The 12,738-nt window shown below is 30.9% G+C and overlaps 2 protein-coding genes across 4 annotated transcripts in view; both read left to right on the top strand.

Moving 5' to 3' along the window:
* The window catches only part of LOC106678859 (A disintegrin and metalloproteinase with thrombospondin motifs 6), a 36,123-nt gene extending 35,122 nt beyond the window's left edge, over positions 1–1,001 (top strand). For all 3 annotated transcript variants that reach the window (XM_014417653.2, XM_067046741.1, XM_014417654.2), the window contains one exon: positions 135–1,001. In XM_014417653.2, the coding sequence (XP_014273139.1) occupies positions 135–954 (820 nt within the window). In that variant the 3' untranslated portion in view covers positions 955–1,001. The remainder of the gene's footprint in view (positions 1–134) is intronic.
* A 2,450-nt stretch (positions 1,002–3,451) lies between these two features.
* Positions 3,452–12,176, top strand: LOC106678858 (arrestin domain-containing protein 3). The gene is made up of 6 exons (XM_014417651.3): positions 3,452–3,743; positions 3,827–3,982; positions 6,292–6,500; positions 7,439–7,621; positions 8,188–8,376; positions 10,532–12,176. The coding sequence occupies exons 1-6, from the start codon at positions 3,629–3,631 to the stop codon at positions 10,760–10,762; spliced, it is 1,083 nt and encodes a 360-aa protein (XP_014273137.1). The 5' UTR covers positions 3,452–3,628; the 3' UTR covers positions 10,763–12,176.
* The last annotated feature ends 562 nt before the right edge of the window (positions 12,177–12,738 follow it).

Here is a 12,738-nt window from a genome sequence, read left to right as displayed (position 1 = left end):
ATCTTCTCCTCATTTATCATCCACGGTCAACTATCTCTCATAATTATGAATCTTTATTCAAGGTTATAAAATTTTAAGTAAGTGGTATAAGTTTATTCAATGTTTTAATTCATTCATTTTCATTTTTTTTTTAGGAAGCATGGAAGACGAAAACATTGGAAAACTGATTATTACGACTTTGATTACGGGGATCACTTCAATCCTAGATTTAAGAAACCCTCCTTAAACGTGGATGAAAATGGAGGAGGTAATTCATCTCTCGGTACGAATTCAAGCCCCGGTATGAGGCACCCAAAAAAGAAAAAAATTCGAAGAAAAAATAGGAGGAAATATCAAAACAGAACATATCGAATTCAAGATGAAACTGCTGAAACCGAGCCTTTTCCAACAAAATATAAAATTTCAAGGACAGAGAGTATCATACCTAGATTTACAAATCAGTCGACAACTAATGAAATTGAAAAAAAAGACAGAAAGAAAGATGATGGAAAAGCAACTATGGAAGATTTATGTTCTGCTCCTACGACTCCTATGTGCCCTGTTCCAAGTGACGTAACTGCCTGTCGGGAATCAACTACACTTTGCGTTAAGAATGAATCACTAGCAATTCTTCCAGAAAACGATATATTCTTGGAAAATGTTTTTGTCGAACACGAAACGACTACTTGTGGTGACGATAAACAGGATATAGTTATTGAACCTGCTGATCTTGGTCCAAGGTTAGACACAGGAAACAGTACTGCATACAAATTGATAGTAATACCAATAATTCCTTGTACTAACGCATTTCCACTCACTGATTATGAACTTCAACTTCTTGGTGATAGTGGTTATTGGCCTGTTGCTTCATGTCGGGAGAAAATATTAATATTTGGAGATAAAATGTTTAAGATTATAAGTGAAGCTAGCAGGAGGCGAACTAAACCTCCAGTTATTGAGCAAGAAGACGTCTAAATATTCAAATTAACCTTAAAAATAAAAAAAAAGTTTTAATATAAAAATGGATCACATTTCATAGTTACATAAAAAATATGATAATAGGCTTAGATAAGATTATCTCTTAGTCATAATTTTATAGCATATTCAATTTGTTACAGAAGTAAAAAAAAATCGAGACTAAGTTCTTTTTATCTCTTGTTTTTATGAAACAGTAACACTATGGTGTAGTACAATATTTTCTATAGGTTTTAGTTTTTTGAACAACTCTGTTTGATGTGTATTATAAAGAAAAAATTAATACTTAGTACTTTTTAATTTCTGTCACACCTAGGTAAAAAGAGTATTGTTTTATCACTCATTTCCATTAGTTATACTATAGTATGCATACCTACATACAGACATATATGGCATAGCAATCCATTACCTAATCAAGGCCTCCAAAAGTCTTTCCTTCCCATCTATAGACACTATCTAGCCATCTGAGGTTGGGTCTTCTTACTCTTCTTGCTCCATGAAGGACTTCCCTAGCCTATACTAGGGGGTGAAGGGAAATTTTAGCATACCATTATATAACGAAAGTTTGAGGCGGGGAGACAGAGATGATTGAAGTGATGTGATTGTCTTAACACTTTCTCGGTTTTCTGATAAAGAGAGCTTGAGATGGCGATCAAGCTTTATGTTCCAGTAAACGATGGAAATCGTAGCCGTGTCAGGGGGATCTTCGTTTCGGTTGAAGTTTGTGTTCACCTCAGACTGGAGCCTCATAAGCTGATGTTCTGTGCCGAATGTGAAAACTGGTCTGCTTACAAGGGATTATGGAGTGTTCACCACAAAATTCTTTAAGATAATTTAAGAAGATCTCATAAACCTTAGTGAGGTAAAACAATAGGCTGATAGACCTGCAGTGGTCTGTCTTGTTTCCCGATGTATGTATTCAGCTTGAGGAGTGTAAACAAGGTATATTTCCATTTATCAGGGAAGTATCTCAGCCTCATGCACGAATTATACAGGGTTCCATTACTCGGCAGCTGTTTGAGTAAAATGGGTTATATCCACTCAAAGCTCCTTATTTCGATGGGCTCTTTTCAGTGTGGCCTTCACTTTCTTCAGGGAGACGAATATGAAATTGTTTTCCTGTGAGGGAGTGGGTCCTCTCTTCGCACTTCTATTTCACGCTGGCAGTGCTTTGCTAATAAGCTCGACCTGCTCAGCGTAAGTTACAAATTAACCTACATCATGTTTCCGGACTTCTGAAGTCTTTGTTACCGCTTTTGTTATTTTCTAGCAGTATGTGTAATCACTATGCGTGGCTCTTAGACGATCGTGCCAGGTCTCGGTCTTTCACTGGCGCTGGGGGTTTTTGACTGTGTTAGAGTAGTGGTTCGTCAAGAAGGTCTTTGTGAATTTCGTTTATTGATAATAATAATTCAGAGATTAGCCAAATTTTACATACATCTATACTAAGGAATAATTAATGATATTACCTGGTCTTAGTCGAAATGTTTTGACTTGATAAACTCCTCCAGGGGGCGCTGGGGCGATGAGCGGGTTCTTGTCTGTCACTGAATCTTCAAACCAAAGATGAGTTAGACACGTGTTTACAAGTTCTAATTCAGTTTTCTAACGTTAAGGCTAGTTAAAAATGGCAAAAAATTGAGAAAGTTAAACAAAGACTTAAAATATACTGCCAGACAGACCCGCCATCACAGCTGTACGTCGAAAAAGAATTAATAAAAACATTAGTTTCGTATTTCTATCCCCATTCTTGTGATTTTAAAAATTTGCTTCTGTTTTAATTTCATTTTACTACTAAAAACCACTTAAGTCCTCACAAGTTCGAAGAATACTCAACTTCGGCGAGAACTACTATGTCCAGCAAAAATTTAGAAAACCCATTTTTTTTTTAGGTATGGCTGGACAATGGGGAAAAACTTTCTCGGAGTATCCTTTCTTTGTAGTCGCACATCGCCGTTTATACTTCTACCAATTAACAAAAACGTTGTTAGTATTACCAACTATCAAGAAAAGCCTGATAGTACCGTAGCAAATATCAGTTTATAGTGGCTACAAAAGCTGTCGCTATCGCTATTACAGTCACCTTGTAACCCAGGCTTAAATCATTAGTCTAATGTGAACTGGCTATACGTAATTATATTGTATTGTTATGAGAAGATGCAAGGGTGCGGTAAGCAAAAATACACAAACAAAGCTTATTTATTTGTGCCAAAGTTTTAGACGGAACCTCTGCCTAGCATACCTGATAAAGATCTGAAATTCAGCTCGAAACGTTGGCACGAATATATACATTTTATTTATTTGTATATTTTTGTTGACCGCACCCCCCGACCATCTTTTCCTCATACTAATTTTCAGTCTGCTATTAACACCTCAGTATTATATTTTTAGTAGTAACATTAGGTAAAGCACGCAGTTTAGTAACGTGATATTTAAACGGTTACGTTATTTTGAGAACGCTTTTATTTCGTTCCTAGATACACGATTGAGTTACATTCTGTCAATATATCGGTTATCTGGAACTGTTCGTGATTGCTTTAAGACTGGCTTTCCCTAGCGGTTTAAGGGCGTGATGTCATGTCTGAGGTAGAGTTTATTTTTAATACATAGTGATTTCTTGTTAGAAAGGTTAACTACATTATTTAGAATAAACTATTTACCCATTTGGAATAATATGGGCTACAAAACTTTCCAAATCATTGTGGATAGTCCCACTGGTTCATACTATGCAGGATCTAATGTCACTGGGAGGGTCGTTCTAGTTTTAGAAAAACCGAAAAAAGTTAGAGGTAAGCATTTTTAGTTATTATTGTTGCAAGTTTAGGAACTGTCATGACTAATTATTGATGGATTTCCATATTTTGTGAAATAGGTTTAAAGATAGAATTCAATGGAAAGGCTAAAGTCTCTTGGTCTGAAACTGAGTCTGTCAGGAAAGATAACAATGAGACAGCTACTGAAACAGTTACCTATACTGCTGAGGAAGAATATTTTTCTAACAAATATTACTTAGTTGGAAGTGAGAGCAGTAAGTGTTATTCGACATTTCAAGTAGTTCAAACTTAGTTATAGAATTAGAGAAAAGACACTTTTAAGTAAGTAGTTAGTTGCCATTAAATTATTATACTTGTTACTATTTTTAAAAAGGAAGTTATTCATATAACTTCCTATAACTAAATGCTAATTTTTTATTATACCATTTCTAAGCTAATATTATGTACACTTGTTAATTAATAACAATGTGACATGGCCTGTTAATCTCCTATAATTTGCAACAGACTTCTTTATCTCTCTTAAAAAGAAGTTTGAAAATACATAATTTGTATGTATGCATGATTGACAGAATCCTTATTACATGTTTTGTTTGGAATGTCAGACTATTTGAGATTAAGGAAACAATGGTGTGACTGGATATGAAAAAAGTTAAAATTTGAACAAAACTTGGTAATTAAAAATTGTTAACATTTTAGAAGATACTTTACTCTCTATGTATTTGCTACAGCTCTTGCCAAGCTTTATAATTTTAAAGGTTTTATTTATACCAATGGCAACTACCTCTAAAAGGTTATTAGAAAATAATTGGCATTGAAAGACATCTACAATGGCTGATTAAACATGTTTTTTTAAACCATAAATTGTAATTTTTTCATTCTCATTTTATTAAAGTTTTACTAGAAAATGATTTAATCAACTTCCATGATATATATCACAATACTTATTCCAAAACTGTTTGTTTTAAACTGTAGTGGGGTTTGATATTAATCATAAGGAAGTTTCGATATTAAGATTTCAAGATCCTGAGTTCAGTATTTTTTAAAAGATTTTATAGAAAGTATTAGATTAAATATTGTGTTTTTTTCCTTCTGAAATAAAAATATTTGAGGTTAATGGTGTTTTCACTGACCAGGTTCTGTTTAGGATCTTTGAATGTCATTGAACCCAGCACACTTGGAAACAGTCCAATTCTTAATTAGTATAATCAAATTAATAGCCTCATAAAGATCTTATTTGGTTTTTATTTAATGTGTTACATTTCTGTTCTGTAGTAATAAATCTCAATGTAATAAGGAAAATAAAACTTTAAATTATGACAAAATAAAATTAATTTAAAGAACATAATTTGAAAAAGAAACTCAGAGCACAAAAATATTTCACATATTTTTGATTGGGTATGATATACAAGTAAAATACCATCACTATTTACAGTAGTAGCATCTTGATCTGTTCCATTTTATTGTAGGGTTTTTTCATTTACTAACATTTTTTATTAATCTGTCTTTTCTGAATGTGTAATATCTTACTGATTGGTATTAATTCTGTCTTCCTAGATTAAACAAAACAGTTATATTTGAGAAATTTTCTGTTATCAAAATTAGACTAGAGATGTCAAGAGATGGGTTTGCCGATTAGTTTGTTAAGAATCTTTCTTATTTTGAAGGTATCTAGCTTTATTACAATTGAAAATTAGTTACAAATAAATCTATGACTCAATTAATACGGATACAATTTTTAGTTGTGAGTAGTTCATCAATAAATAAACATTGTATCCATAGTTCATCAATAAATAAACATTGTATCCATAGCTCATCAATAAATAAACATTGTATGCATGGCAATTTATTTATACTTGTTTGTATACTTCCTGTTAGTATGTTCTATTTTATAATTAGTATGGTATATACGTATATTAATTTTTATTTTTATATTTTATTATTTTATAATTTTAATTAGTAATTATATTGTATATATAGTACGGTATATATATATATTGATACTGAGTACGTTATATTAAAAAAAAATTATTAGTAATATCCTACACCCAATCAATAATTACATTGTGCCTGCCACTGGACAGATAACCTAGAAATTTACCTTCTAGTTTTTCTAAAAATTATTTTGTGAGAATAGTTTATTATTATCAACTATTATATGAACTAATTGATTTTAATAATTATTAAATGACTAATTTTAATATTTAATTTAACCCAATAGCAATAATAATTATTAAACCTTTTGAGAATAGCCAAAATTACTTGTAAAATTTTTTATATTTATCTTACTGTATTAGCACATACATATTTTATCATCCTGCCCAAGTAAAAAATGAAATCTGTTAAATGGTAGAGTTAAAATAATATCAATTTCAGGAGAATAAAACATTAACAATAAAGTATTTTTATTATCCAAAACAAATTCAATGAGAATAAATAATTTAATATAATTTTATACTAATTTTATAGTCCAGATTTAAATGATGAAGCAATCCAGATATTTTATGAAATCCAAATATTTATATTATTCATAGATTCAAAAATTGATTGTATTTATTTAATTTAGATGAAGTGGAAATACCTGCTGGAGAGAACATCTATCCATTCTCTACTACACTGCCACCACGATTGCCAACTTCATTTGACGGGGAACATGGCCATGTTCGATACTCTATAATAGCAACTCTTGATAGGCCGTGGAAGATGGACGAAACATCAAATTTGTTTGTAACTGTTATAACACCCGTTGATTTGAATCTTCTCCCACAAATTAAAGTAAGTTTTAAACAAAAATAATAATGTTATTTATTGATGCTGTGTTAAATCAAGAAGGTTGTGGTGGAAATAAAAAACAAATTAATATGGTGTTACTATTTATTAAGAACCAATGTTGTAGGTCTTGATCACAGTTGAATAAAGGGCTGATTATAAAATGAAATTTTTGTTTTTAAATCTCTAGTCCCATTGCAGCCCATATGGAAAGCTATTATGTGGGTCAAAATGTAGGAATTTAATAATCATTAACAGTACACTTTAACTGTTTATCTGATCGCCATCCCAACTATCTCGTATAATAATAATGTTTTGTTTAAATAAGTAAAATTGACTACACCCCTTTGATTTATCTGGGATATAGATATTCTAGAAACGTAAGAAAAATAAAGAGCAATGATTGTAATAATAATTAATTATGAGCCTCCACCAAAACCATATTCCCCTGGATACTCACACATACCATGTTTTATAATTTATTTTGCAAACAGAAAAATAAAATGTGTGAGACTCGCATTTGTTTGAGGTGAAACATCGTATTTTCATTTTTTGATAATTGTTTTTAATTTAGTTTATAGCCCTGCTTACATTGACTATTTTGAATCTAATTCGTAACCAATTCCTTCCATCTCTCACTTTACAACTGTCTATCATTTAGATTTCAGTTATATATGAGGTGTTAATTGTGCATGTTTTTGTACTATTCATATTTTGCTCCTGACTTCTTTATATCAAAATTGTAAATTAAAAGCTGATGGGACTAGTTATGTTAAAGTTTGTGTTTATGTTTAAATGAAGACCTCAACAGATGAACAAAAGTTCATTGTCAAAAATTTGTGAAGTAATTTAAAAAAAAATAATAATATGCATATAAATAAGATTGTTTTATCTATCTGTTGATATATTAATTATTATAGTTGTACCATTATGTTATTTTCTAGGAACCTGTAAAAAAAGAAGCAAATAAGACATTTTGCTGCTTGTGTTGCAAATCTGGACCATTGACGTTAGCAGGAACTATTCCTTTTAGTGGTTATACTCCAGCGCAAACAATAGTTGCTACTATTGAAGTAGATAATGCGAGTAATGTTAGGATTTCTGCGGTTAAGTGTAAATTGAAAAAGGTATTTTTTATATTTAGCAATTGATATTATATTATATTATATGTAATTTAAATGGTTTGTAAGTAAGATGCTGTGCTATTAACTCGCAAGATCCGGTTCAAATCTGGCTGTGGCAGATAATTATTTAGTCTGTTACTGTAGACATGAATCAACCCTGTTGGTTCGTGATCCCCCTGGTTAAATCAGCCTACTTCCTTACAAAGTAACCCCTGACCCTCCTGACCCTTCATGAGTTGTTTGGTACAGATTTTCATTTTAATATCTTAAATAAATGTATTAGTATGGATTATTTATCTATCTTAAGCTTAATTTTCACGAGTTTCTGCTCTTCTTCCATAAATTTTTACTAAGCAATATTGACCTTTGTTCGTTGTGATCTCTATTGAATTCCATTAGTTTCTGTACTAATGATAGGTACAGCGAAAATAGCCTCAATACTAATACTATAATAAAATTTCTAATTAATAATGAACCTTTTTTTAATCTTCCATTGTTTGACTTTCAATGTAGTTAAAAACCATTAAAGATTAATGTACTAATTTGTGTATTTTATTTGAAATTTGAAGGAACTGAAGTGGATTGCAAAGTCCCCAAATACAAAGGAAAGAATCGATAAAATTGATCTTGTGAAAGTAGAACTTGATGAAGTATTACCGAATGGATCCAAGTCCTGGACTCAGAACTTAGAAATTCCGCACATGCCATTTCTTAATCTTGATGCTTGCTCCATAATCAAAGTCGATTTCTATTTGGAGGTAATTATAAAATTTTAGCGATAGTTATACGTTATTTTACATTTTATACAGAGTACAGTTTAGAAAATATATCATTAGATCACAGTGATGTGTTATCAATGAGTTGGTAGCTTCGTAGAAATCAAATTCATGTAAAATTAATTGTGAGGGTAGGCTGAAAAGTAATGCTCATGTGCGTGAACAAAATGGCTGACAGCAGCATGGTAAAAGAGCCATTTTCACTTTATATGCATGTATTTACAGGTTTAAGGTTAGTGAAGTCATTCAGTTTGTTTTGAGAAGCAGAAGTTAAGTGATAAGTAAATGCCAGTGAAACAGTGTGCTGTATCGAAGTTTTAACTGCTGTGAAAGTGATATAAGTGTTTAAAGGCTGTTTATGGTGACAATACTGTTGATAGATCTACTATAAATTGATGGATATTAAAATTTTGTGGTTGTAAGCTTGGAAAAGCAATAATTGTTAAAGAGAGACACATTCTTTTCCGATAACTGCAACAGAGATACTTTCATTTTCAAAGTAACCTTTGAATCACTGACAAATATGTCTTGTTATATGGATTATAGTGCCCATATGTAACAACATGACACAGTGCTCATCCAAACAGCCTGTACACAATAGCATAAGGCTCTGTGAAATTTGAAATATGAAATGCTATTGCACCCTTTCACTCCTGATCTTATTTCTTCACACCTTGCGATTATTATTTATTTCCTCTTACCAAGAGAGATTTATAGTGTGAAGATAACTGTCAAGTCTTAACACCTTAATGGTGACTATATTGAAAAATAAATATCTTATTTTGAACCTTAAGAAGTGTACTGTAATGTACTTTCTGTCTGATCTTTTTCTTTATTTTTATTTGTGTTCTAGAAGCCATGTATGTATAATTTTCCAGTTAGTCCTTGTAGGCTGGATCTAAAAATGATTAACCCTTTGTTCTCGGTTATCCTCTCTGAGGGGACATGAAAGTTTATCTGCGATTACTGAGAATGAACTTATTCCATCACAATTTTTTAAGAAACGCGTGTTTCCCTGTAGTTTTCTATTAAAATGGCATAAAACATGATAAAAATATCAAGATGTATGATAAATAAATCAACTGGTTTCACATCGAAAGAGAACATGCAAAGTGTATTCACTACAGATTATACACTTCTTTAATCCGTTGAGCAATATGTAGGATTAGAGGAACACTTTATAAGGTATTAAAGAAATCCGAGAAGTGAGAAAAGAAATAAAAGAACTCACGTCATATTGAAGCATTAAATAGTAAAGATCTCTGCAATAATAAGACAAGTGTTGTGATTTCATAATTTACCATTAGTAATTTCCAAACTATTTCTTACATTTTTTTTTTCACGGAATGGCCTTTCAAGACCACATGAATATCATTATATTTCCTTCTCTCTCCCAGTATCTTCTCATCACTTCTGCCTTTGCCTCCTCTCTTCCGACCACATAGAACCCTTCCGTTTTTCTTTATTTGCTGCAAGAAAATTTATTTTTTTCCGTACTTTTTCTATCTAGGCAGTCCCTGTCTGTTATTTTCAATTTCTTTGTTTCCTCTCTCCTTTGCTTCACATATCCTCCTATGCTCTTATATTCACGGATTCTGTCAAAGTTTCTTGTTTAGCTTGCTTTGGTCTCCATTCTCATCATGTGCCCGTAGAATCTCAGTCTTCTGATTCTTATTTCGGTTTCCAGGTTATTTATCCCCCTGTAGATTTCCTGGTTGGGTCTTAACCTGTAGCCTTCCTTTGTTTTCTTGGGTCCATAGATTCTCTTCATTTTATTATTTTTTTTTTTTTTTTATAAAAATAGCAATACGACCAAACACCAGTGAGTTTCATGACGTAAACAGTAGTGAAGACGAGTTTCAGATATACATTTATCTTTTTATTTATGGGTTTCTCTGAAGAAGCACTGCAAAGTGGGGCAAAATGTCGTACAATAAATAGTTGAAAACTATTTTTTTTTTTTTTTTTACTGCAACCCTGACCATCTTCTTCATATTTTAAATTATACAGTCAACTATTTATTTATATATATACCTAATAATTCTTATTAAATATTCCTATTGCATGATTAGCTCATTTTTGTTACAGCATTCATTAATTAATCTTTATGAACTAAAAAATTTGTTTATTGTTTTAGATGGAGGCAGTTGCTACGGGCCCTCATAAGAACCTGTTGCTAACGTTCCCCATTACCCTGGGAACTGTTCCACTGTATCAAGTGAATGGCGTTTCACAACCAACAGCTGACCCAAATAAACCTGTTCCACTCTATCCACCATTGCAACCTTTGCCTGAGCCGACAGCACCCTCTGAGAATCCCGATATTGGGTTTAAAGCTGTCCCTTCGATTGTTTCACCCACAGCTTAAGTCTATTTATATTTTTATTTTTAAAGTTCATGTAGGAATTTTTATCTATTATTTTTAACAATGTAAAATGCCTGCTGAACAAGTATTAATATTGCTTTAACATTTTTTAACAAAATCATTATTTTAAATAAGATTTACTGTAAAAATGTATTACACATTTTCTCTTTTCCCCTAGATTTTACTGGTTCTTGTTATCAATCTATAACAGCTACAAAATTAAGACTAATGAAATCAAGACTGCCTATTTTAGCTCAAAAATTTTATTCTTTCATTTTTCTTATTGTGTATTTTTATCTTTGAAATGTTTGTGTTTATTTTATATTTTCTAGCAAACGTTTCAAGTTTCTTCACAGTTAGATACCTAATTGTCCCCAAAATGCCAAGTCATTATTATTAAGTTAGATGATATTTTTCTTTTGAAGATATCAATGTAGACTAGGAATTTTCTAATGTTTTTATTTTCATTTACAACAATATAATAGTATTGTTCATTTAAGTTAGTATCTACTGCTCAAAGAAAAATATTTATATTTATTCATATGAAGATCTGAAATATTGTACTTAAATTCAAACTGTAATTGTTTTCAATTTTACAGCGTAGGTTCAGTAAAAAGATGTTTTTATTGTCTTAAAAAATATTAATTAATGACTATTAAGTTTTTATATATTTTATATGTGTTTTTAATTAAAAGTTTTATTGTTATTTGATCTGAGAACTTATTCAGAATACTTAATCATTTGCTATGCATTAGCTAACTGACTAACCATGGTGAATCAATTTAATATGTTGATTTTTATATGTTTATATAACTATTTTAGTTATTATTTTTATGTTTGCCATATCAATCTTATAATGTATAACATTGTTAGCTTACCTTTTCGCTCAGCAGTTTGTTGGTCCAATTTGGTTTTAGAAACATCAATCATATTGAAAATATAGTTGTGCATTGCTTTCACTGGGATATCACGGTACCAGATTGACGTAACCAAATTGCATGCCTTTGCAAACGAGAATATTTTACCAATTACTCATTAGTTCTCAAAGGGCAACAAACTTATCAATATGTTTGTAATTTATATCGAATTCTGTTAATGATACACAAAAATAACCTCTGTGTCATATCTGTGTGACAGTTGGGAACAATTTAATAGAAAAAATGTTCCTTAGAATTAATTTATTTAAATTATAACAAGACTGTGTATCCATGACTGAATGTTATAGATCTGTATTTAATGATATAGTCCTAGAGGTGCATCACTGTACCTCTAAACTTATCGAACAATCTGCTTTTTACTAACTAGTCCTTTGTAATCTTTAGTTATAGAAATGTTATTGGTGCTACTAACATAAGATAATCAAATTTAAATTTTAAAATACATTTACTCATTTATTTAATAAAAAATATTTTCATTATGTTTTTTATTTTTTATTTTTGGACTAAATTATTCTTTATCATTATACATCAAAAATAGTGCTAGTACGTGTATTGATGAAATGTTATAATGATTACAAATGAAGAATGAATTTCAGGAATGATGTACAGTTACATGCATCTTTTCATATCCAGTTGCACGATTTGTTTAGTTTTATTAAAAATTATTTTAATGTCTGGGTAAAAAATATTCTTATATTTTTTATGATAAAAATAAGATGGTCCAGGTGTAGTCAAAGAAAAACTCAAATAGTCGTAAAACTATTTATTATGAGCCAGCATTTCGCCTCACGTTTGCAGGGCTTCATCAGGGCTACAAATGGTACAAATACTTAAATGATGTAAGTTCAGGAAGTTTAAGAGAAGTAGTGGTATGGTGGGTATTGACAGTTAAAAATATGTAACATATCTTTAACTGTCAACTGTTCACTTTCGCACTGACCTGCAATCTGAAAGGTATGTTTCCTATTTTGTTCATCTTCCTTTATTCTTCATTTTACTCTTATTTCCCTTTTTCCATCTTTTAGTGTGTACTGTAATATA

This window comes from Halyomorpha halys, unplaced genomic scaffold (genome assembly GCF_000696795.3).
Source record: "Halyomorpha halys isolate HHAL.00 unplaced genomic scaffold, Hhal_1.1 Scaffold164.1, whole genome shotgun sequence".
NCBI classification, from domain to species: Eukaryota; Metazoa; Arthropoda; class Insecta; order Hemiptera; family Pentatomidae; genus Halyomorpha; species Halyomorpha halys.
The sequence above is the reverse complement of the archived record's forward strand: the minus strand, read 5'-3'. Positions and strand labels throughout refer to the sequence as shown.

Excerpts from the sequence above, each read along its gene's own strand:
- LOC106678858 (XM_014417651.3), top strand. The coding sequence starts at position 3,629 with ATGGGCTACAAAACTTTCCAAATCATTGTGGATAGTCCCACTGGTTCA. Across the intron at positions 6,501-7,438 it reads ATCTTCTCCCACAAATTAAA|GAACCTGTAAAAAAAGAAGC; the intron begins GTAAGTTTTAAA and ends GTTATTTTCTAG. Across the intron at positions 7,622-8,187 it reads TTAAGTGTAAATTGAAAAAG|GAACTGAAGTGGATTGCAAA; the intron begins GTATTTTTTATA and ends TGAAATTTGAAG.